Source organism: Limulus polyphemus, unplaced genomic scaffold (assembly GCF_000517525.1).
Source record: "Limulus polyphemus unplaced genomic scaffold, Limulus_polyphemus-2.1.2 Scaffold1, whole genome shotgun sequence".
NCBI lineage: Eukaryota > Metazoa > Arthropoda > Merostomata > Xiphosura > Limulidae > Limulus > Limulus polyphemus.
In genome coordinates this window covers 3845934-3872119 of record NW_013665611.1, presented here as the reverse complement: position 1 = coordinate 3872119, position 26186 = coordinate 3845934, and the positions used below count along the sequence as shown (strand labels likewise).

General features: G+C 34.2%; 1 protein-coding gene across 1 annotated transcript in view; it reads left to right on the top strand.

Annotated features, from left to right (window-relative positions):
- Window positions 1-8642: 8642 nt before the first annotated feature.
- LOC106461511 (probable ATP-dependent RNA helicase DDX43) overlaps window positions 8643-26186 on the top strand; it is a 43875-nt gene continuing 26331 nt past the window's right edge. The window contains exons 1-6 of the mRNA XM_013921373.2: window positions 8643-8794; window positions 11563-11714; window positions 12253-12416; window positions 14444-14626; window positions 18533-18646; window positions 20876-20957. Coding sequence (XP_013776827.1) covers window positions 11572-11714; window positions 12253-12416; window positions 14444-14626; window positions 18533-18646; window positions 20876-20957 — 686 coding nt within the window. The 5' untranslated portion in view covers window positions 8643-8794; window positions 11563-11571. The remainder of the gene's footprint in view (window positions 8795-11562; window positions 11715-12252; window positions 12417-14443; window positions 14627-18532; window positions 18647-20875; window positions 20958-26186) is intronic.

Here is a 26186-nt window from a genome sequence, read left to right as displayed (position 1 = left end):
CTCAAGCTCATCTCATGCGATGTATGTGAATATAAAATTCAGCTTAATCTTGTAACATGATTATGTTTAATAGGGATGAATTGTAGCTGAGGATTCACGAGCATCTAGTAATACTTAACCTAAAAACCAGCTTAAAATTTAGCCTGGTTTACACTGTTCACCTAAAATTTTAAAATGTTCTAAAAATTTGGTTTGATTTTAAGTTGGTTGCATTACATCTTACTTAAAGAGTGACTCCTTTTCCCTCTATTTTAAGATTCTAAAAGGATTGTAGCAAATTATGAAAAAGCAAAATTGACTAGTTTTAATTTAGTTATTATTTTTTTATTTAAACTAACAGTGATTGTCATGATTTTTCAAATTATGATATTTTTTTTTGTTAATCTGTATGTTGCAAAATGTACATATCATTTTCTTTAATGTATTTAAAGGAAAAAGAAATATGACTAAGTAAATCTTGCAGACATCTAAATTATGTAAGCATGAAAATGTTTGTTTGTGTACAGTAAATAGTAGACATAATGTAACTATTAGTGTGTTCGTATGATCTTGTTATATAAACATCACCTCGTTTTTCTTAGCATTGTTAGTGTGGTTCATGTTATTAAGTACGTTCCCTTCTAAAAATCAGACAGACATTATACAGTAACTGCTGCTCTATACTTGTATTTTTTCTTTGTTCAAAGTATTTTCTGTGAACATCCAACTCATGTAAACCTCTTCGTCTTATTTTGTGTAAACCAAGACAGATATGGTAATTAATGAAACTGCTGTACAATCAGTGCTATATCTAAAGCACTTTTCACTTTGTTTTCTGTACACTGGTACACTTTAAGAGTAAATAAATTTATTATATATGTACACACAGTGTCACATCTTCAGTGGTTATAGTTATCCTAAGATATATATATATATATATAGATGTGCATTGAGTATTCATCCCATTAAGTTTTCATTTTGACATAACATTTGCTATTTTCTAGAAAAAATATCAGACAAATTGTAGTGCACTCTTTGTGGTAGGACAAAGGGTGCCAAGACTAGTTTTGCAGTGGGCCAGTTATGTCTAATCTCCAGGCATGTACATAAAGATAAATAAAAGTAACTATTTTTCACCTTCATAGACTCTTGAGTAAGTGAGGCTACTAAGAATCTTATCTATGAAAACAGTATAGTTTGTTTTCGTAAAGGTAATAATGTGTAGATACAATTTACTTATGACTGACCTAACACACTCGTCTTACAAAACTAATATCTGCCCCTTTTTTAATTTGCTTCCAATGTTTTGGTGGCATTTGTGAGACAGGGGAGGAAAGCAAGTGGTGAGAGGAAGACAACTTTAATACAATTAAAGATATATTTGGCAAAGCCTTTCATTTGTTTTAATGTTACTCTTGGTCATCTTATTCCGTTGGTTGTTAACTCAGATAGTTAACTCAGCATTATATGCATGTATGTCTGGATTTTTTTGTATTGTCACCAAGCATTTTAGTTGATTATATTCTTGGTAGCTTCCATTACATGATGCAAAATATATCTTATGTAAATAAAAATCCCAATTCTGACCAATCACAAGAATGCAGGTTCAGTATGATGTCATCAATTGCTCTGCTGGAAATAAAGGTGAGGGGAAGGAAACATGTGCAAACAAGTATTATCCAGACATCCTTAAGTATTTGATGAAGATCCCTTCTTAACAAGAAATTATGCAATACTGAAGTGACAGTTAGAACTTTTTCACCCTGAGACTTGAAGAAAGTAGAGTGGCATGACTGTATAAATGAGTATTTATAGGCAAAATTCTTCAGTAGAATGTATTGATTCTCTTATAAACTTTTCTGTGCCTTTGAAAAAAAATTCCAACAAAAATTTTGGATTATTTTTATAAACATAATAAACATTACATTTTTCTTAATGAAATGTGAAAGTAGATGGTAAGGCTAACTCTCAAGGAAGGTGAGATTTTCAGTTGACAAGTATTGTCAATCAGAAATGTTTATGAAGTAGTTGAATGTTTGCATGAATTTATATTTTGTTAGACATTTTCAGATGAAGTAAGTTACTGTTTCTTATGGGACAAGAACTGTACTTTTTAAGTGATTCATTCATTAATCCTTATAGTATATAATGCCTTCACTGGCAAAGTGTGATCTGTATGTTGTTAGTTTATGTGATTTAAATAGTATTATGACTGATGATTTGTATATTGTAAGCCAGCGAACCTGATGGGTCCTAGTATTGAGTGAAAGACCTTGTCTTTCTTCCCAACAATACACAACACAGTTTATGTAATTTTTGCTAATGTGTGAATCTTATGTACAATTGTTAACAATTACCTTACATCTTTAGCATGCTTCCTTTACTTCATTTTAAGTGCTGAAATGGTCAATGACTGCTATTTGATTAGTTGCCCTTTAAAAATCAACCGAATATTTGACATAAAATTGGTATACCTGGTAGATAGAGCATTAATGTATACATCTGTTTGGAACATCAGATGTGTATTCTGATGTATTCTAATTGGATAGGTAATGGTTAGTATTAAAATTAAGGATAGAATATGATTGGAAGACACCATATGGTAGACACACACTGGCAGACTTATTTGGGTTGCTTTCATTTATTTTACTAACTAAGAGAAGTAAATTTTCAAGTAATATGATAAATTTGTGATTAAATATGTGATAATTACTCTGTATACATTATTAACACTGGCACCATGTCATCACATGTTAACTGTTAACTTAACCATGTTAGTACATGTTTTAGCTGTAGTCTAAACGGAAATTTATCTTGCCTATAGTCATCGGGACAGAGAATTATGCTGCTGTTTTAATATGAAAAACCAGTAAATAAACTAATATTATTATTTGTCACATGCAAAGACAAAAAACTTGTAATATCAAAAAAAGATCTTCGCTAATGAGCCAGAGTATATTTTTTTACAACTAGTTGACTTGCAATTTTGTAGTTAACTAGTGGGTCTTTACTTGTCGCAATTGACTAGGCCACTAATTGTTTCTTTACTACTAAATTCATAGTAGACTCTTCCCTTATTGATGCATGTCATTCATCACTTTCAACATTCCTTGCATGTTTATTACTGAATATTAGCTTAATTAGGTTTGGGAATTTTTTTTTGTTCAATATTGATTTAGACAGAATGTCTTATTAGCAATTATTAGCTCTAGAGGTTAGTATATGTAGTGTTTTATTGTAAAATAATCATAAAAACTTTTGTGAACAGCTTAAGCATAACACAGTAATTGTTACTTTAGACATCTTGTTGGGCTTTTAAACTCAGTAATTTCAACTCTAAAACAGTGATACAGATAATAAAAAAAGTGAATTTATTACAAAAGGCAGAACCAGTGTTTAGAATAATACATGGATATTTTCTTTGATATCTAAAAAATTGCAAATGCAAGTTATTAAGCTGATTTTTACTGAATAGCTTTCACATTCATGTGAAAATGAGTGTGTTTAATTATTTCAAAAGGAACAGAAATGTAAATACTTTACTGATATTTTTTTTATTAACAGGCATGACAAACATAAATAATACACTAATACTAATGACATGAACTTAAGTTCTTTTCAATTTATTGGTAATATTTGAACCTGTACACCTAAATCAAATTATTTTCATTAAAAGTAATCAGCATGTAGCTAACCAAAGACTGAATGAATAAAACTTCATGAGCTTCCTCTTTGAAAATAGGGAATTAATATTTTGGGAGGAAGGAAGTATAGATTCAACTATGTATAAATAAAAAAAAAGCCAAATTGAAAGTTTTAAATCAAACAATGTTTTTCCTCTTCTTTTTTTTTATTCTTATTATTATTAAATTATGAATACTTTTTCAGTCCAAGAGAACAAAGACCAGGACCAACTTGTTTAATATTAGCCCCAACCCGAGAACTAGCCCAACAGATTGAGAGAGAAGCCAAAAAGTACGAATATAAAGGTATCAAAAGGTGAGGATAAAGTTAATTATGTTTAGTCAGGATAACTCATCTCATTCTAGCTTCTCGTTGCAAGTGTTTATTGTCAGAATAAATGTATGTTTTTCATTTTTTCCTCAGTACCAAAATTGCAAACTGGCAGAAAAGAAATCATATCTTTTTTTTTGTATTTTCCATGCTACTGAGTTAGATTGGTCTCAGGGACAGTTCAAAATACCATACAAAATATTTACCACAACAGGCTTTAAAATGAGATGCTCAAATATGAGTGTTGCAAATCACAAGATGTTAATATTTTCAGTATTATTTGTAACATTATTGTATAAGTAGATTTTCCGTGTTTCAAAGCTTGTTCTTGGGATTTTTCAATCTACCTTGTTCATATCAAATCATCTGGATAACACAATTCATTTTTGACATGTTATTTATTAATTTTTTTCATAGTTGTGTACTAGATATTCTAGACTTTATAATTCTTTTAAAGTTTTGCCTGTGGCTATCGGTATTAATGTATATGTATAGTTGAATTTTTCTCATTTAGACATCTTCAAAGTAACTGGTAAAAATTGAGATTTTGTTACATTTTTATGGCTCTGAGTGGGTGTTCATCTTGTTGCATTTGCACATGTTATGTATTTTGATGTAATACTTGCATGAAAACAACAAAACCACTATAGGTTAATAAAAGTAATGTTAAATTCTCCAAATCAGTCACATAAGACTGTAGCAGACATACAGAAGAGTCGAGACAAGGAAGATACCTTTATAATGACTGTGTAGTTTACATTCAAATGTACTTTGATTGATGTAAGTATTGCACTAGAACACTTCTATGGATGATGTAAATTTTGCACAAGGCAGTGATTCCATAAAGTGTATTACTTCAAAGACTTTGTAAGTGCTGCATAGTGCTTCCATGCAATATCTTTCCTTACAATGTTCTTTAAATGATGTAAGTACACCACTCAAAGCAGTATTTTTGTGGATTTTCTAACCTCACAATTTCTGATAATCACATAATTCTTTCTGCATGGGCTTGGTCCCAGGGATCGAACGGAGACGTAACACTTTGTTAAATTCAAATGTGTGATCTGCAATTGTTCGTAGGAATGAAGGAATGTTAAAATACTTGGTTATGTCGCGAGTTTAAAGTTAATTGCTTTTAAAGTTAAATTTAATTCTCGGCTTGAGGACAAGCCTGAAACAGAAGAGGGGTAATGTGTATTATGCAGGCATAGTATATATTTTCTATCTTCTTTTAGTAATATATAGGAATTTAGAATTTTTTCATGTTGTCTAATTCTGTAAAGTTTTTGCATAAACATGTAGTTCAGAAAATCGTTAAATAGTTTTCATTCTTGGTAACTTTGTTTCTTTGTTATTCTGTAATAGATAATACCTACTTCATTCACGGATATATTGCTTCAATTTTGTTTATTGTTTAGAAAAGGTCAATGACAGCAATGTCCATCACTGGCAAAGTAGAAGATATCTAAAGGTTGCAGATTTTACTTTGTTATATGAGAACAACTAATGGGTAAATGCAGTATTTCATTTTAGTATAAATAATTGGATTCACATCAGTTACGCCAGGTTCCTAGCATGAGTTATTTGACAGGAAAATATCTCTAGAGATGAAAGCTGCTGACTGATTCACTGATCTTGTAGAAGGTTAGTGCCCAGCATTTACACAAGTATGCACACTGTATTCTTTGCTCTGCAGCAATAATGAAAATTGTTTTACTTTACAAGACGTGCCCAATCTGTTTATATTTTATTTTTTGCTTGAACTTAGCCATTTAGTTAATCTCAGATGTACTTCACAGTTTTCCTTACTTATTCTCCATTTATAAAATGGACCTATCTAATACTCATTAGTTTCACTTGAGAAAACCACAAAGGCACAGACACAATAACAATAACAAAAACAAGGGCAAATGTCTAATGGAGCATGTTTAGCAGATAATGTTAATATGCAAACTTTATTCAAAAGCTCTTATCAATTAGGTGTCCCCGCCCCTGCCCCGTGATTTAAACTAAAACATTAAACCCTACGTTAACATTAAGAAAAATAAAAGGTAAAATAAAGCTATGCTTACTTTCCAGCAAATAATACACCCTACAGTGAACTAAACAGAGTTCATCTACAGTTAAAGTTACCGTTAGCTCTCTCTAACCTCAACTAACGAACTCTCAAATTGTACAAGTAGGACTAAATCCAAGGTTAAACAAGAAGAGAAACTAAACATCGCACTTACTCATTTCACTAAACAAAAGAAAAAAGTCTAAAGTTATCTACGTTATAAAAGACCCAAAAGCTACAAAAAAATTAAAAGTTTTTTACAGGGACGGTCCTGGCTTTATATACAAAACTAGATGCAATTATAAAGCCCTGTTTGTCTTTCAACACATCTTGCATCCAAGATCTGTTTCCAGTGAGAGTTGAGCTCTAAGACGTGGCTGCTCCTGACCCTTATATGATTCAACAGCAGGAAAGATGAATTTTTATTTTTGGACATCACATACAAACTTCCGTGCAAAAAAGTCTGTTAACTGCTAGTTATCGAACCAAGAACTTATGTGCTCTCAAAACAGGGGAAGTTAAAGTGTTAGTTGAACAACTCTCTGCATCCAAACAGGAAGCTTTGAGACATACACCATCCTTTAAAAAAAAAGGCTATGTCTTAGCAAGTACATAACAACACCCTGTACTACAATGCTTAATGTCGTGGTGACTATGCTTCATGGCTGTGGATAGGGTTCGATTGGCGAAAATTATCTGCCCTTTATAGCTTATCTTTTGGAACCATTAAGGGCCCCCCCCAGATGCCAATATATGTGGCTCACTGTACAAAGTACTTCAGGAGGTCTCACACAGGTCATTATTGGCTTCATCCTCCATGACGACTTATCACCAGCATTTTTCAGCTTGGGTGATCTACATTATACTGACTGGTTTTGTCAGTTATTCTGGATGTATGACGTAGTTGTCTGTTACAAAGATGAGTAAAGAATGCTTTTTCACTTTGTTTTACATGGTGTTTAATATCTTTTCCTTCAGCTTAATAAGGTCAGAAATTCAGTTTTAACTGTGTAAAACGCTTATGTCCTATATCCATTAATGTGATGCTACTCTTACATGTAATAAATCAGAGTACTTGTGAACACCATACACAGTTTCAGATCTCAGTAAAGAGTTTTTTTTTAGTTTCCATTGGGTTTTAAATAGCTAAGATTTCTTATCTTAATTGTTCTACCATATGTTACAGCCAGTCATACTTTTCATTGTATTTTTTTTAAATAGAGTGATTGTCATTTCCTCTCTCCACACCGAGTGTTGTCACTGGTGAAAGTCACTATTAGGTCTTGAACCCTTGTTGTTATGGTCATCAGGTGAGTGTTTATTTCTTTAACTCCAAATCTTGGAATACCACAGTTGTATAAGAAACATTGAATTTGTAATGACCTTACACATACACGTATATATGAACATTGTGTTGGGTTTAATTGCATTTTACAATTATCGTGGGAGCGTTATAACTGCAACATTCAATTCTGTATCATAGTGCTCTCATTGGCGGGCTTCATAGGTGCCTTATAGTTGTGAACCAGAGGGCTCCTTGAGTTAAGTATGTCAAATAGCTTATAAAAACGTTCACTAAAGTTACAGATAAATTCACTGTCAACAAATTCTTCCACCTGTAATTCGTGCCAGCAGAAGCAAAGAGCATCAGCAACACTCGAATTTAGTGTCAGAGCAACAAATTAACCTTCATTTTCTTGATCTTCCATGCCATTTGAACTGAGCTGATCTTATTCCTAAGGTGTAGACCCTCTTCTTCTTGCAGTTTGTTGATGACTTCTAGATGCTGCTATCTCACCTTCTCATGAGACTCAATATGAGCAAAGGGTGTTACTAACCAGCTCCCAAATGTGGCAGTCATGACTTAATTTCATTTATTATTTTTATATGAAGCAAACTATATGACGTTACACGATACAAATATGCGAATTACATACATTTAATTAACTGATATGTAATTAACCTAAAATGAAAACTTATAAGCGAAAGCTTCTTGCCATATTCCTTGTTCGATATATTGTTGCATCCAAAAGCCGAACAATGATACATCTTGATCAAATTACTACAGAATAATAGACATGTAATAATATAACAATATAGCAAAATGGGCTTTATATGGGTGTGTTAAAGAAGGCCGTGGGCTTCGCTCTTGCCATAGCTAATAGTGCACAGCATGCGTTATGCATGTATACAGATCTGTGGTTTGGTGTTGAAGGCACAGAGGCATAAAAGACATCCACTACACACATTTGTGGTAAACATTTGTTAAAGTAGTTAAGTTATGTAATTATGAAGTACAGTTTTACCATAAATAAATGGTAATGTTTCTAGCTTTTCGGGGAAAAAATAAATAAGAGAAAGATAAACTTCACTAGATTAAAAAAAATAAAAAAATAAACTGGCTTATAGCAATAGGATGTATCATATAAACAGATAGTCAGTTTGTTTTTAACAGAATCATTGCTTAAACTTAAAAATTTAATCGAAAAGTGATAATTAATGAAAAACTATGATGTGACTTTCCCTTGAATTTTATTGTTCGTAAGTAAGTAAGATGGTGAATTTTTTAAACAGGGAATATATGATACCGACCTGTCCGGTTTGTGTTGTTTTTAGCTTTCGCTGAAACTTGTGAATGCAAGTGCTCAGCAGCCAAAGGTGCTTGTATTTAACGTGTTGAGGTTACGAAAGACGCTGTTTAAATCAATAGATGACAGTTTTTACCAGTTAAAACGTAATTAAAAGGTAATTAGAAATTTAAGGACAATAAGCCTTACAACTTGAAGATTAACAGTTATACTTATAACACAGTAAACTGTAAAGCTAATAGATTGTAGGGTGTATATATAATTATATTAAAATTATAGATATGTTAATAACAAATCAAAAGAGGTGAGTTAGGCCTCACTCGGAATACCGTGTACTAGCTGTACGAGTAGGGCTGAAAGTCAGTCCGAAGTAGAGTTGTGTACAGTTTTTATCTCCTTGTATACTTATATTGTTATAGTTATGGAAAGAATATTGATTTATTGGAAAGGATTCGGAGGAGGTGAGACAAAAGTGATCAGTTGGAGTGGAAGGGTTGTCGTACATGGATAAGTTAAGCCTTATTTTTAATTTTTCAGGTTATATTCACTAGGTTTTTTTTTCTGTTATATTTATTATACTATAGATCATTAGATGAGAGGTTGCAAGTTTAAGATTTTGGAAAAAAAAGATCGAATAGGTTGCAGTTAAGAAAGTTTTATTTTGCTAACAGGGTGATTGACTAAGTGGATGAGTTGCTGTGGTGGAAAAACATCACTTTACAGAAGTTTAAAGCTAAGAGGATTATCAGCAATTTTATGAAAATTAAATTTAAAGTGTAGGTCTAATATTTTTACTTATTGCAAGAGTGGATGTGCAAGGATAGCTTCAATGGGACAAATGGCCCCTTGTTGTCCATAGTTTAGAATATGTATGGTGTGACAGGACTTTCAAAGTTAATCATCAAGACAATTCTGGTTAAGATTTATTCATGCCTAAATATATGGTTTTCACAAAACTTTTCACCATTTTCAAAAGTAAGTTTGAAAAAGATGATGCATCAACATTATCAATTGCTTTAACTATCTTAAACAACTCATCAGATTTCTTTAAACTCTTCTTTTTTTTTCAAAAGAAAACAATATCACATACCATAACCTGTCCTAGTATGCCAACCTGTCCATATCAGGTATCATCTTAGTAGTTCTCCTCCGAATCTTTTCCAGCAATTCAGTATCCTTCCTAAAATAAGGAGCCCAAGACTGAACACAATACTCCAAATGTAACCTAACCAGTGATGTATACAATGAAAATATAATCTCTTCAGTCTTATATTCATTATTTCCTATCTAAAACTTAAAATCACTAGCAACAGCACTCTGCTCGGATATTGATCAGTGTCATGATACAAATTTAGCATGGTTTTAGCATTATTTGTTTTTTATTAGTGAATAAAAACTTAATACTGGGTCCATCTCATTAACCCAAAGGACTCAAAGGGTGGTGTTTTACAATAAAACAATATCTCTATGCATATCAATTTGCTTATTATTACCAAACTTTATTTCAATGAAAATAAATACTCCTGATTTTAATGTTTCCATTTTTTACTGGTATGTTATCACTGGCCAATTTCTGTTTTATGCATTGGCATTATAATGAGTGTAGAAAAATTATAATGTTAATTATAGCAGTATCAAAACAGTAATCCATGGAATTATATAAAATTTAAAGTACAGGTGTTCTTCACATATGGGCTATACATATTAAGCCATACATGTTAAGGAAAACTTTCTGTCTGTGGATGCATTACCTTCTAAATGAGTTGATCAATCCAAACCATACTTGGCATGCTAACTTAGTAGTCCAAAATCAAACCAAATTCGTATTAAACTTTCCTATATATTTAATATATATATATCATAGAATAACCCCTTTATTGTTACTGCAGTAGCTGTTGTAAATAGTTGAGCTTGACTAAAACTTGCATGACAACGAAATTCTGCAAGTCCACTTGTACATTTTGGCTTGTTTCCTATAATAACCAAAATATATGATACTAAAATATCCAGCTACAATGCGAAGAATAAAGATATTGCTGTTTTAAGTTTCCGACTCTTTTTTTTTTGATTCACATAATTTAATTTTTGGTTTATACTAGGGTTGGAATAAGCACTTAAGCCTGAATTAGAGAAGTATTTCATAATTAAACATTTTTTATATCTTGATATAGAACATAGTTTTCTGTAGAAGTAAGTTTCAAGATTATTATTGAATTTAATGCATTAAATGTACCGAGGTCAAGTAGTACAAATCTTGACCACATTTATATTGTGAAATGGGCTACTTTGAACAAAAAGTGATAAACTGCTCTGCCGTTTCTTGATTGTTACAATTACCAAAAGGGCAGAGCCGGATATGCAATTTACTGTTCAAAAAACTGTCAAGTTGCACATTTACCTTATTTTATATACAGCCAACCAGGAGCTATTTGGCCTTTAAAGGCTGTCTCTAAGTTCTTGTAAAATGATGGCATCTTAATCTATAAGCCAGTCACTCTGTTAAAAAATAAAACTGTTATAACTGGGACCTAGACTGTCTTTTCCAAAACTTCAACTTGTATTCTCTCATCACATTGTCTTTAGGAGAAATGTCTGATTATGGCTGGCTAGAATACCTCTGAAATATGTAGAGTTGTCCAGTGAGCCTGGTGTCATTGTAATAAACTATTGTGTGCACTTTAATACTTGGTGTTTTAGTCAATTTAACTTATTCACAAATACTGTCTTTTACCAACTTTTGATAGTTACCTCTTCTGACTTGTAATTATCAATATGTCTTATCAAAGTTTCTTTTCAGGCACATTGTACTACTATATTTAGAGTAACAAAACCAACATTTTTTGGCAAAATAAACGTTAAAATCATTATTATGAGTTATATCTGACTAGTGTATGCCTGAACAATATGGATTTATTATTTTCACAGAGTCAATTGATGTCACGGATACCTTCTGCAGGACTTGTTCAGTTTGATGAAGAGGCTTGGCAAGAGGATCTGCCTGTAAGAGAAGAATATGTTTATAATAGAAATGTAGAATTTGTGAATAGTGCTTGGTCTAGAGGCTCAACAACAGCAAGGTGAGAAATTATAAAAAAATTACACTTTGTGTTCTTTTCGTAACAAGTGTGTTTGGTATTTTAAAATTGATTTTAGGCTTTTAAAGTTATCCATTAGTTTGAATGTTTTTTTCTAATTGAAGCAGGCTCCCTACATACATCAAATTAAAATTAACTTAGTAATGAATATAACTAAGTTAATATATCATTCTTACTTTAAATGAATAGAATGCATTGTGGGATAAAATGCAAGATAAGTGATACAAATTCAAAACATCATTGAGCATTTGAGCATTATTGCCACTTTTGTCTGAAGCAACAGCTTTCTTGTCATTTGAGATTACAACCTGTAGATTTTATGTGGATGATGTTTCGAAACATGTAGAGTCGTCAACTTTTTGAAGGCCATAGATAGGCCTAAATAAAATGCTTTTTAACTGTGTACCAGTTTAACGTTGAATATTATTTATGATTTTAAGAAAGGTATTGGAAAAATCAGCAAAGTATAGCATTTATAGAATTGTACATAACTATAAAGATCTATTTTATTACTTTTCAGTACACAAAATTACTACAGAGAAAGAAGAGATGGAAGACCAAAGGGTTGTAGACGAGGAGATGGACGTGCAGATAGGGACAGTACTTGGCGAAACAGAGGTTCAGAGCATCAAGAAAATGCTGAAACTGTAATTGTTTCCTCAAAAGATGTTGGTAGAATTATTGGTAAGGTTTGTCCTTTCTTATAGGATGTAGGATGACTAAAATGTTAATCTTTCCTTTCATGAAGCAGTGAGTAAAAGTATGGAATAAAATTGTTACATGAAAGATAGTGAAACAGATGATGAAAAAGTAAGACATGTATAGATTAGATGGAAAAGTACACATTTTCAGCTTTTAAAAGTTAACTTGTAATATAGAAAGGTTAAGCAGTGAGTTGTAAAATATTTATCAAGTGTTTATTTCTGCTGTAGTGATATGAATTAAGATGAATTATTAATCTGTAATGTGTGATATAAGACAGTGAAATAGTGACTGGGAGATGTCACGAATAAACTAGTGTTGTGTGTAGGGGTAACTGAAGCATTCAGTTTGAATAACAAAAACAAGCGTGTATTACATGAATGGGAAACCATTGAGTTGAGAATTGTATATCTTGATGTGCTTACTTTATGTCATCCGACCTTTACACGGAAATGAAACGGGGGTGCATGTCAAACGTTTAACACAAATACAAAGAATAATAGGAAATATTCATGTGTTACTAAAAAAATGTAGTATATTATAAAATTGCTCACAGCAAGAAGTTCGGGTTTATTATCCCTTTCAAGATGGGTCACAGGTGAAAGGCCATGTCATCTCGTTTGTTCACTCACATTCAAAAATTTATTGAACTACTATTTCATGAATTTATGTTAGTAAGTTTGGTATCATACTGTAGATTATAATTCATATTTTAGTACTATGCATTACTTAATTTAAAAGTAAATATTAAAGAAACACAGATAAACATAGATTTTTGTGTGTCACATGGTATGTTGAATGCAGCACTGGTTCAAATTAGATGTTTGTGAAGTCAAAATACTAAGTGTTTAATTTCGTACGAATTAGTAACTCAAATTACCGATATTGACAAACTAGAATATAAATAAGAAGGTTTTATCTTTTCTATTTGCTAAGATATTTCTCATGTAATAAATCAAACTTAGTGGCACCCCACCTATCTCTTTCCATTTTTGGAAATGCTCCCTTATATACAGATATATAAAGGCCATTCCATTGTTACCTTATAGTAAGATTTATTTCAGATTATAGTAATGTCTAATTTTCAAGTACTTATTTGTTAATGTTGATTGATCAGCAATTCAAGTTGTTCCTCAAGAATTATAGATTGAAGATATTGAACCTGGGTACTTTTTATTAATTAAATTTCATTATACCATCAGTGGTATCTGAGAGATTCTTACCTTTCAAGTGCTTCTTGTATTAATATGTATCATTTATATTTAAGATGCCTACGAATATCTGACATTGTACTTTTTTATGCTTGCTTTCACATAAAGGCAACTAGTAAGGAAAATTCATTCAAAATACATCTTAGCATTAATTTGATTTCATTTTAATGAATGGAAATGCTACATGAACAGATCGAGTATTTTTGGGTAGCTATTTACTACAGTCATCACATACAGCTATTTCATTGTTTTTGAATGTTCAGAATTGATAGATAAATAGCATTTTGGACAAGTTGTGCCAGTTTTGCAGTCCTTTGAGGTACGGCACAGTGAACATCTTTTGCATGTTGTAGAAGTTGATATATTTGGCATAGTTGATGCTGTTTCTGTATTACACATCTTTGTAGAGCATCTATGATAAATATATTACTTGCATTTATAATAAAATTTTTTAACATCCGACAAACGTATGATACATATTGTGCATATTATGCTTCTTATGCATTTTTTTTCAAATCCTGTCTATAGTTTCAAGCTTTTATGTGTTTCAATTATATAACCATGTTAAATTCAATGAAAAGTTTCAGTTGAGGAATTGAAAAAGTATAATCCAACCAAACAAATGTCATCATCAGCTTTTAAGTCCATAATGTTTTAAGTCAATAATGAGAAGGGTGGGTCACAAATGCCCCATGATATTTAAAGGTTAAAGGTTAAACTGTAATTTTTTACGTTGTTCAAATTCTATTTGTTTAAAGCTGGATTTATGATGTTATCTTTTTTTCTTCTGTTTTTAAGGACGTGGAGGTTCCAAAATTCGAGAATTGGAAGAGCAAAGTGGTGCAAGAATTCAGATTCAGTCCAATGAAAATGGAGGAATTGAAACAAATGTTGTTTTGAGGGGACCTGGGCATGCTTGCAGCAAAGCAAAGAAAATGATTGAAGATCTACTTTACCAAAAGTTTCAGAGTGGACGTAGTGGTTGGTTTTTCTTGATGAATTAATTTGCTAAATTCTGTTCAGATGTCTCAAACTTCACTTAGTTAAAGAAAAAAACTTTAAATGAAAATTTTGTTTATTTTTAACAAGCAGTTTATTCAGTTTGGTTCTGTAGACTTGTGCTTTCATTGTTTGTTTGTGCTTCAGTAAAAGAGAAGTAGTCATAAATACTTCTAGCAGTATATTGAGCATTGCATCACTTCCTTCTTCTTGCTCATTGTCTGGTGATGGTTCATTCAGACAGTTCTACAGTGGTGGCACATATCAACCACCAAGGGGGCACCTAGTCTGAAGATCTATGTTTTCAGACATCACATTCACCTTATAGCATGTTATATGCTGGGTCATGACATTAGATACACTCGTTTTCAGGGACCTTTCCCATCGATGGGGTTTTCCCCAATTGGATGCCTTTGCCACAGGCCTCAGTACCAAGTTGCCACTTTTTGGCCACCTGTCCCTCTTCCACTTTCTCCTTCCCTTCTTCATCAACCTCAATTCCAAATTCTACATTCCAATTTGCATGTCCTGCGTCTTCATGCCTAGCTTTTGTCTGGTCATTGGAGAGATGATCCAGTTTCACATGTCGAGTTGCTCTCTTGTTAGCTAGTTCCATGCAGCCATCTTCCATGGAAGTACATCAGTGCAAGTGGAAAATCTTCCGCTGTTGATCTGCTAACAGGGAGTTTCCTGCTGACAAGCCTTTTGTGGCTCGTGTAGTGGAATTTTACCTGGTTCTTCAATCTCCTCACTTTCCAGATATCTGGCAGCCCTATCCCATACCTTCCATTTTTTGTTTCCTCTGTTCTTACCATGCTCATGCATTCATTTCAGATATGTTGACTCCTCCATGCCCTTACTTTACCTCCATTTGAACCACTTTCCTTATGCTCCTTGTTTCATATGTCCCTTAAAACATATTTCCTTCTTCCTTTAGCCTGGGGACATCAGTGGTTGGATTTGTTTGCCATTGATGCTTCACATACCCTTTATCACCCTAGCTAGCTTTCCTTTATCCTGATCATTCCTTTCTCCCTAAGACCTCAGCAGCTTGGGAGGGTTGTCCATGCTTTTCTCCTATTTCCCTTCTTTCTATATCCCATCTTTGCCCTCAACTGGGTTGGGATAGGCTTTTGTGTCTCCGGTCAGGGCCCTTCGTTGTTATGTAGCACATACTGCTACCTTTTGGGGTACACACAACCAACTTTTTATCCCATGATAATCCTCCTCCCTTCGTGATCTTTCACCTTCTACCCTTAACTAATTGGGTCCACCTTTTGGTTTGTTTGGCTTACTCTTCCCTACCTTCTTCTTCCTGTACATTGCACCAGCTTTCCTCCCATCAAATCCGACATCTCACTTTTCCCTTGCTTCTCGTCTTCGTCATCCAATGGAGGAGATTCTTCTTTTCTTTTTGTCAGTGTTTCGTCTACCACCTATGGCTGTTCTCCAGACTTCGGTGTGACTTTAACAAGTAAGTTTTCTCCAATTTTTTTCAGGGGCCTTTATCTCCCTTTTAATCACATGGATCCTGCTCTGGGGTGATTAGTACCTGACCAGGTATTCTTTAACTCTAAATCTGCACTGTAAAGTCATGTTGATTTGCGCATTATTTTCCATGACTTTGCATGCTCACCATCGAGACGGGGTGTTCCACAAGATCGTTTGATGGTGAATAATCTCATATTTTGCTTCATAGACATGCCTGTCCTGGATTGTACCACTCATGGACTGCATAGGTAAAGCAATAGGGATTACTGCTCATCCCTGCCTTGCCTCGAGTGAATAACTCAGTATGGTCTGCTTTTGAAAATAAGATTTCATGGTCACCCATTGTACTCTCTCAGGTAATGATGTTCCTCCAGAGTATAGGAGCTTTTACCACTTTCCAGTTCCAATCTGCTTGGATGGTTGACCATTTAGGCACCCTCCTGAATGAGTTCCAAAAAGAAAGGGCTAGAACCATTCAGTCGAGAGCAGGGTGATGGTGTTCTGCTGTTGTAGATGAGATGTGGACTCAAGAGGAGTTGAGCCATCACCTTGCTGCATGATGTTGCCTTCTAATAACATTTACATGCCAGAGTTGAGCCATCTCCTTCCTGGAAGATGTGGCCTTCTGATACCATTTACACAACCATGGGAGTTTAGCCATCACCTTACTGCATGACATGGCTTCCAGAGGAGTTGAGCCATCACCATACTGAATGACATGGCCTCCTGATACCAATTCCACACCCGTGGGAGTCGGCCCGTCAACTTACTGGATGACATAGCCTCCTGGACTTGAGCCGTCGAAATTGCAGTTCACCTCTTCAATTGGGAGGCCTCATCCTACCTTTGTGTGGATGTTGGTACCCTGCAAAGAGGTTTTGGATTAGAGTGAACCAATCACCATAAGTCCTCACATGAGTTCTGGTTATCTATCTTCCTCCCCCAATTACTCTGCTTGTGTTGTGGGTCATAAAGGTAATGTGTGGGATTGTTATGGTTCTATCTTTGACTATCCCTCGTTTTCTTCTTATGGGGATGTTATTGCTTTTGGATGGTGCCAGGCTGTGCCACGGTTGGGGGAGTTGATTCCATGCGATAGATATTCTTTCGATACCAGATGTCAATTCTCAGATAGATAAATCAGAGATGATCCTCATTACCTAGAAATCAGTGTGGGTCTTAATCCCCGATTCTTGGGTTTTAGGTGAAGACTGTATGATCCTCATCCTACCCTCGTGTGGATGTAGGTACCCCATGAGGAGGTTCTTGATGTAGTTGACTTACCGAGTATGGTCTGCCTCACCCTAGCCATTGTACACCTCTCAATTTCTGCCCTTATGTCTTGCATGTTCTACACATGGGCAAAGAGGATACCTGCCTCAGAAGTGGTGTGGTTCCCCTCTTCTGATCTTTGGATATATATCTCTCATTGTAAGTGATATCCTTCAGACACTTTCGGGGGAACTTCTTTCATTCCCTTGCACCAGTCCCTCCTCCTGCTCAATGTGGGATTCTAGCTAATCTCATTAGAAGAGGTAAGTACCGTATCGGAAGTTATAATTTTCCTATACCGAAAATGTATTTCCAATAGGTACTTACTTCCTCTCACATTTCCCACTACTCTGGTGCTCACACCTTCTGCCAAACTTTGAAGTGAAGGTTCATTAGAGAAGTGTAGAGGGAGTCACATGCATCATGCTTCTATTGGTTAAGAGATGATGCATGATGATTTACATGAGAGACATGTTGGAATATAGTAATTCCAATGGGGAGATGGAGGCTTGTGGCATGCATAAAGAAAAAGTTTGCATATAGAGGGCAGCACTTAACAAGAATAGCTAATTTCATGAGTAGAGGTAAGTACCTATTAGAAATACATTTTCAGTATAGGAAAATTATAACTTTATGTAGGTTATTAAAATTCAGTTGATAATGGTGTAGATTGTATAAAGCAAAACAATTTACTAGACAGGGATGAAAAATGTATCAGTAGGCTAATAAAATTAATTTAATAATGATGTAGCCTCATGTAGGCTGTACTTGGAGGTTATTAAAATTCAATTGATAATGATATGTCATAAATGGAGGCTAATAAAAATTTAGTTGATAGTGAGGTAGCCTCATGTATGCTGTACATGGAGGCTAAAAAATATTCAGTTGATAATGATGTAACCTCATGTGGGCTGTATATAGTGGCTAATAAAATTGTTGCTTGTGATAAGGTTATTGAGATCACCTATATTGTACAGAGTTCCTAATTGAAGTGACTAAGATTTATCTAACAATTATATAACTTGTTTATGGAGAAGCTATTAAGTTTAGACTTGTAAAAATGTGACTTTAGGTAAATACTTACTGATAAACAAATTGTGCTTGAGATTTGTTTTTTTGTTACAGAATCTCATCAGTCAAATAGACCAGAGTGTGCTTTTCAAGATGAAGAAGAAAAACATATTGACTGGGCTAGTATAATTTCTCAGAGTGAGGAATATCGGAAGAAGAAATGGAAAGGTATATTTTATTTAATACATGCATGCACATTACATATCTTGTAATACTGTGAAAGAATATCAACTCATGTTCTTAGGATAAACATAAATATTCAGTTAGTTATTTTACTTTGTATGAGGAATTTTAAAATAAGCCCCAAATACTTACCTTTCCCTTCAAACCTATTTCCTTCTACTCTTAGATTTGTTTGCCTTTGACATTTCAGTACACCTTATCACCCTACGTATCTTCTCCTTTATCCAGATCATTCCTTCCTCCCAGAGACCTCTGTGGCTCGGAAGGGTGTCTCCTCCCTTTTGCCTATTTTCCTTCTTTTCGTTTCTCATCTTTGCCCTTGACTGGATCCGGATAGGCTTCTGTGTCCAGTCAGGGCTCCTTTGTTGTTATATTGCCAATCCAGATTCCTTCCGTAGTACCCATTACTGACTCTTTATCCCCTGGCAGTCTTCCTCCCTTAGTGATCTTTCTCTTTCAACCCTTACTAAATGGGTCCAACTTTTGACCCAAAAGGCTTATTCCTTCCTGTCTTCTTTCTTCTGGAATTTGTGCCATGTGTCTTCTCATCACATTAGACACCTCTCCTTTTCCCTCACTTCTCGTCTTCATCATCCATTGGAGGAAATTCTACAATCAGGCATGTGGACCCTCCCCTAATATGTTCGTTTCCCATTAACTACATCATATCACGATTTCTTCTTCTGGGTTTTCGCCTTCCACCTGTGGCCATTCTTAAGACTTCAATGTTACTCTGACTGGTAAGTTTCTATTCATATTTTCTTTTCAGGAGCCTTTTCTTCATTCCTCATTATATTGATCCCGCTCTGTGGCGAGTGGTGCCTGACCAAGTATTCTCTAACTCAAAATCTGCACTGTCCAGCCAGGTTGACTCATGCTTTGGCTTCCATGGTTTTGCACGCTCATGGTTGAGATGGGGTGTTCTCCAAGATCACTTGTAGGCATATGATCTTATGATATTTTGCTTCATAAACATGGCCATCCCGGACCTTACCACCCATGAACTGCATGGGTAAAGCAGAAGGGGCTTGCTGCCCATCCCTGTCATGTCTCGGGCGATGACATTTGTCTGGCCATCCACCACATTTTCACCCTCCTTTCTTTGAGTGGAGTAAGGAATTCCTTACCACTTTCCAGTTCCAAGCTGCTGGGGTGGTTGACCATGGAGGCATCCTGCTGAATGAGTTCCACACAATAACTATTCTGTTACAGAGTAGGGCGGTGGTGTTCTGTGGGCATAGATGACGTGATATCCTCTTATTTGCAATACCCAGTGACAGTGGAGTAAAACATCATTGTGGGATTGAATTACAGTATATTTCTATGGTTAGGATGACTTTCCTGCCACCTTCTCTCCCACTCAGATGTGCTCCTCTCATTTCCTGCCCTTATACCTTACACATTCAACAATTGGGTGAATAGTATTCCTGGCTCAGAAGTGGTGTGGTTCTCCTCATCTGACCTTCGGATCTGACTCTCTAATTTTCAGGGGTATCCTTTGGACATTTTTGGGGGAGGTACTTCTATCATTCCCTCACACCAGTCCCTCCTTCTATTCAATGTGGGATTATAGCTAATTTTGTGAGCAAAAGTAAGTACCGTATTGGATGTTATAATTTTCCTATACTGAAAACGTATTTGCGATAGGTACTTACTTCCTCTCTTCCCCACTTTCCTCTGGTGCTTAAGTATTCTGGCAAACTTCAAAGTGATAGTTCAGTAGAGGAGTATAGAGGGAGTCACATGTGTCACGTGAGCATCTCATGCTCCTAATGGTGGAGAAGTGATGCATGATGATTTGCATGAAAGACACGTTGGAATTGTTCAGTTACAATAGGGGAGAGCAGAATAAAGAAAAAGTTCACATATAGAGAGCAGCACTGAATGAGAATAGCTAATTTTGTGAGAAGAGGTAAGTACCTATAGGAAATACATTTTCCTTATAGGAAAATTATTACTAAAACATATTAAAATTTAATTTATTCACATTTCAATGTCAAGTTTTTCATATACATTGATAATAAAGTAGACTAATTAAATTTTGAAATAAATTCACTCTCCATAGTGACATAATTATGAAGTCGGAATGTTTATTGCTGTTTAACCTTTGAAACAATGAGAGATAAAGTTCAAAATATTTATTGTTGATTAAAATTGTTTTACCTAGAGGTTTTTATATGGGTAAAGTTTTAAAATTTACTCTTTGATTTTCAGATTTGCCACCAATAAAAAAGAATTTTTATTTTGAAGACCCTGATGTTGCCTGTATGCATCCAGATGACGTAGCACTGTTAAGGTAAAGAATGTAACAATTGGAAGGTCTACATCAGTTTTGTTGGTGTCCAGCATGTTAGGAAAATCCAAACTTGCCTTTACAGCTACTCACTATATAAAAATACATAAAATTTATACTGTGCTGTTAAAATACATGTAATGGTGATGGTTAAACTTACTCCCACTACTTGACTTGTATCATCTACTTCTCTACCCTGATAAAGTATTCTATATTTATCTGACATAATTTTTAACATTTTGTTTTATTTGTACATTGATGGTGTGAAGGATATTTTTGATATTGTTGTGTACAGGTTTGGTCAATTGGACTGGGCCTGTATTGAAGAATTAATATTTACTATAATTATGAATTTACTCCGAGTATCTTCATGAAATATAGTAAACTTTTAGTTATACATGTTATACATAAAAAAAAAATCATATTTTAAATTTCATCTTGCAGTTTCATATTTCATTTGCATAACCTCTAGAACTTCCTAAATGAATATCATAATTTTTTTCAGTAAAACATTATACTTTTATCTTTTATTTTCTCTATCATAACACTAAACATAGCAAAATTAATTGGAAAGAAAGTTGAAAAATGTGAAATATAATCAAAAATAACTTTTTTTGAACTAGTGACTGCAAATTGTAACAGACAACTACAGTTATTTATCTTAAAATCTTTAAACCTCATAACTTTCCACAACTCCTTTCATTTGATTTTATTGTTTTATTGCTTTTTCAACTGTGTCTAACAACCACAAAAAAAGCAATAAATCACCTGTGGAGTGCAGAGAGTATAGTATGATAAACAGAGTTTAAGGCTACATTACACAATGCCTAACTAATATGTTTTCTTGTAGGTGCTTTCTGATGTGATCAGGAAAAAAAGTTTTTATATAAATATTTTCTATACAAGTTTTCTTGTGTAGCCTAATAAGTTTTAATATTTATATTTCGGCTACTTTTGTTTAAAAATATCAGTAAACAAAAAAAACACAAATAAAAACAAGAAATTCAATTACCTTTGCATATAAGCTTGTTTGTACTCCAGATTGTACATTGCTAAAACTATTATTTTTTGCACTATATTAATTGTCAAAAAAATAATTTGTGTAGCTTTTGCTACTGGCATCTTTTTCTGTGCATTTCCTGAGATTTTAGTAAGTTGCATTCAAAATTTAAGTAAACTACTTTTTTATCGTGGTATGTGAATAAATTTTTAATAAAAAGATAGCTAATAATCCAACTTTTAATAAGAAAAAAGTTTTAAGTTCTTAATTTCATATAGCAATATTATAATTCTGAATTTCCATAGTATGAGAATTGTAACATTTTTCTCTTGGAATCCCCTCTTCTCTAATTTATTTACCTCCACTCCGAGAAGTCTGGAATTTAATGTAAATTACTCATTATAATATTGTTGTTATTCTGGCAAAGCATAATTTTTATAGCTTTCAATCTTGTATGGTTACAGAGCCATAAAATGGAAAATCAGACCCTTCTTGCCATGCCTATCTATCACATCCTCTCTTTCAGAAATTGCCGATAGTTCTGTCTGATGTTTAATACTATATTATTTCTAACTAATAGAAAGCCAAGGTTTTAATCTATCAAACGATATGTTGTTTTATATACAGAGTAATGTCTATTTCACTTCCAGTTCAAACTGGAAACACGTTGACAAGCTTAGCTGAGTTTTTAACAGATCTTGTTGAATAGTTATAAAGCCAGAAAAATTGTGGTAATTATGGGACATTGTCTGCTTTTAGCATGTGATTATTCTGTGTTGTTTGGTGCATTATTTAATCTGCTTTGGGAAGTGGTACCTTTTACCAAATTAATTAACACAAAGTTGACATTATCACATAGTTCACAAAATGACCTTTCTGTTGGTTATAAATGTACTATTTACAACTAAGCATGACCACATAAGTGATTTCAAAGACATGAAGAGTTGGGAGGAGCTTCTGTTGTCGATGTAACAAATTTATTCATACCTCAGACTAAAATGTACTTGGAATAACTATCCTCAAGTTGAGAAAAAAATCCACTAAGTAACAGAGAATTATAATTAATGTAGAAAGTGTTTATAATTGTGTTGTATTGAACTGTAAAACAAAAACAAAATTAATATTTCTTGAAAGAGGAGGAAATACTAGGTGCATGGAGTAACTTTACTTAAGAGACTTAAGAATCTTCATTTATTAAGTTTGCTTTCTCTTATTACAACATTTTTATTTCTCTTTTCCCTAAATTTGAGTTGTAATTTTAAATAAAGAGGTTGAGGCATTATATCTAGTCTTAGTTTCTCTTAGAAATATGTCAGTTTGAGATGCATAGTATTAGGATAAACATGGTTTCTAATAACAACTTATTCAGTTTCACATTTGATTTACTAAGTCACATGTTTGTTAACAAGATTTTTAAACAGAAAAGTTGATAGTTTGAAATTTCAATCTTTTAGAAACTCACTATATGAACTGGCTTAAATCATGACTTTCAAAAGTAAAAACTGATGCACTATGGAGAACAGGGAGCATTAAGTTTCTCCTAATTTGTGCATTAAAAAATTATAAGAACATTCTAGGTATTCAGTAATTAGTAATTTAAAGGTACAATGACAAAATGGCATATCCACTCAAAGAAAAACATGATTGCAAGTTTTTGTCAGTAATTTTCATTTATAATTGAAAATAACTTCAGAAAATTATGTTTTGTTATAACCAGATTATTACTTTACAGTGGATTTGTTTAAATCTCTTCTGTTTTGTCATCTTTATGATTTTATACATTAATTTATTGGGAGTCACTAGTCTGTAATATGTAGTTAGCTAAACCTTAGCAATGCTTTCCATCAGGACTGGACGGGATTACACTTGTGTGCCTTTCCTCCTGTTCGTCTTTTACCCAGAGTTATGTCTATGATTTGTTCCACTCCATGTCAGGTTTTCTTGACAGCACCCTTTTGGCCCACTCAGACACTATTTCCTTATCTTCAGTTGCTCCACGAATGTCCACCACTACCTCTGCTTGTTTTTGTTAAGACAACCTTGGTCCAACATTCAACTCCCGGACGTTCAACTCATGCATGGAAGTTATGAATCCTTTGCCTGACATAGGGGTTTAATTTCTAAAGTTTTGTTATTCTACATATAGGACGGTTTTTGACTCTCCTGTGCTATCTCATCTTAAGATCCTTTCATATACTTCGATCCAAATGACCTTTTCAATTGCCTTCAGAAGTTGATTCCTACAGCCTATATGGGGTTATCTGTTGTAGAAATATTCTCCATGTCGTTTCTCACGAGATTTGGCATCTGTCAATGTCATGAACTTCTCCCGACACTTCACTTTCCTATCTCATTACCTTCATTATCTGGCAGATTCCTCTCTCATGGGATATTGCCCCCCCCCTCCTGTGTTGACTGCCTCTGCCAGATTTTATCAAGGAGGTATGTAAGTTTTTTACAAGATTAACAGTTTTTCATCTAAGGTCCCTCTTTATTTCTTTTGGATCCCACTCATGGACTATCATGAGTAAAGTTAAAGGGGATTTTGCCAGTTCCTGCTGATCTTCAAGTTGAATCAGTCGAGATTGGTTTGCTTTTAAAACTTAGGTAACGTGGTTCACCTGTTGTACTGTCTCAGGAGACCTGTTCCTCGGACTCCCCACTGCACACGCCCCATCCCCCCATTCATTCTACTAATGGAGCTAGGGAATTCTTACCACACCAACTTCCCAGTTGCTGGGGTGTTGGACAGAGGATTTTCCTTCGGAATGTTGAGTTTTCTCCACTCTTGGAAAAGAGGGCGAAGTTGTGGACCCTCCTACTTGGGGTCCCTGGAAGTTTTTCTCAGATGTTGGTAGGAGCAGGACGAACCTATGTGGGAGCCTACTCATAAAACCAGTTCAGGTTTCACGCTTAGCTATCCAGTGGGGGGTGTGTGCTTTGACCCTTTTATTAACACTGTCAGGTCTTAGGTTGTTCATACAGGGGGTCCACTATCTCCTCGTAAATCCTTGGTGGAACAGTGTTCCACGTCCTCTCCATAATTCCATGGGTAAGTGGAATTCTCCTTGCCCATTTGGTTGGGGAGTGAAGATGACTGTTCATAAATCCAGACCAGATGAATTCTGGACCTTTGGTTGAGTATGGCATATATGATCCCATCAATCCAAGCCTGGGATGTTGTCTTTTGAACTTCTTCAGGTTGATCACAAGGATTGTCCACTTTGGTGTTGCTTTCTTTCTTTCCTAAATCCGGTAGTTTGAAACTCATCATTCTGTGGCTGCTGGTGGGAATCCTATCATAGTTAATTTTCCGTAAATTCGTTCCGACGAAACTTTAGTGACACAAGTCCTTTCTTAAATAAAACTGGTTTATTCTTTCCGAATATAACTTTGCAATACACTTAATTTCAACAGTCGCGCTATAATTCTCAACGAACGTCTCATGCTCGACTTCAACAATACTCAGTTCAATTGCACACTCTCTGACTGCAGTTCAATTACTCATCTTCCCGTCACGTTGTGACCGTCTTATATACCAGACTACCCACAATGTAATAGTCTCCCGATAATTCATGAAGTTTCGAGAAGGACGTGGCGTGATACTAGTCACGTGACCTCGCTGACGCAACAATATATATTATTCATACCTTCGGTGTATAGGACGCAAGCAGATTTTGACATCAAATTTTGGGGTAAAAAAGTGTGTCTTATACACCGAAAAATATGGTATATATATATAGGCCTCTTTGCTATTGTTGATTATGTCGTCTTCTATTGCCATTTACCACTGTATATTCTGACTGGCTCACCACTGTCAGGTTTCTTAAGGCTGGCTTCTTTACAGTAGGTGTCGTTGTTGTTGTTTGTTTATAGTTGAAATGTATCACCAACAAGTCACATACACTTACTATCAACAATTTATTAAATTCAGTGGTCCAAAAATATTAAAGAGTGCAAAATAAGTATTCCCTCTAATGCGACAATTTTGCTGCCATTCAGTTCAAATTATTCAAATTTCTTTATAAAACACAAAACCTGACAATTTTGAGATCTCATTCAAGAAAGTGAATGATAGGAAGCTTAACATCTGTTAGTATTGTTGCGTCAGCGAGATCGCGTGACTATTTTGACGCCACCTATTTTCTAGAAGTATCTTGTTCCTTCGTCAATGCCCTAGCATTTACTAGATATATATTTGTCTGGTATATATACTGTTACGTCTCCGTGTG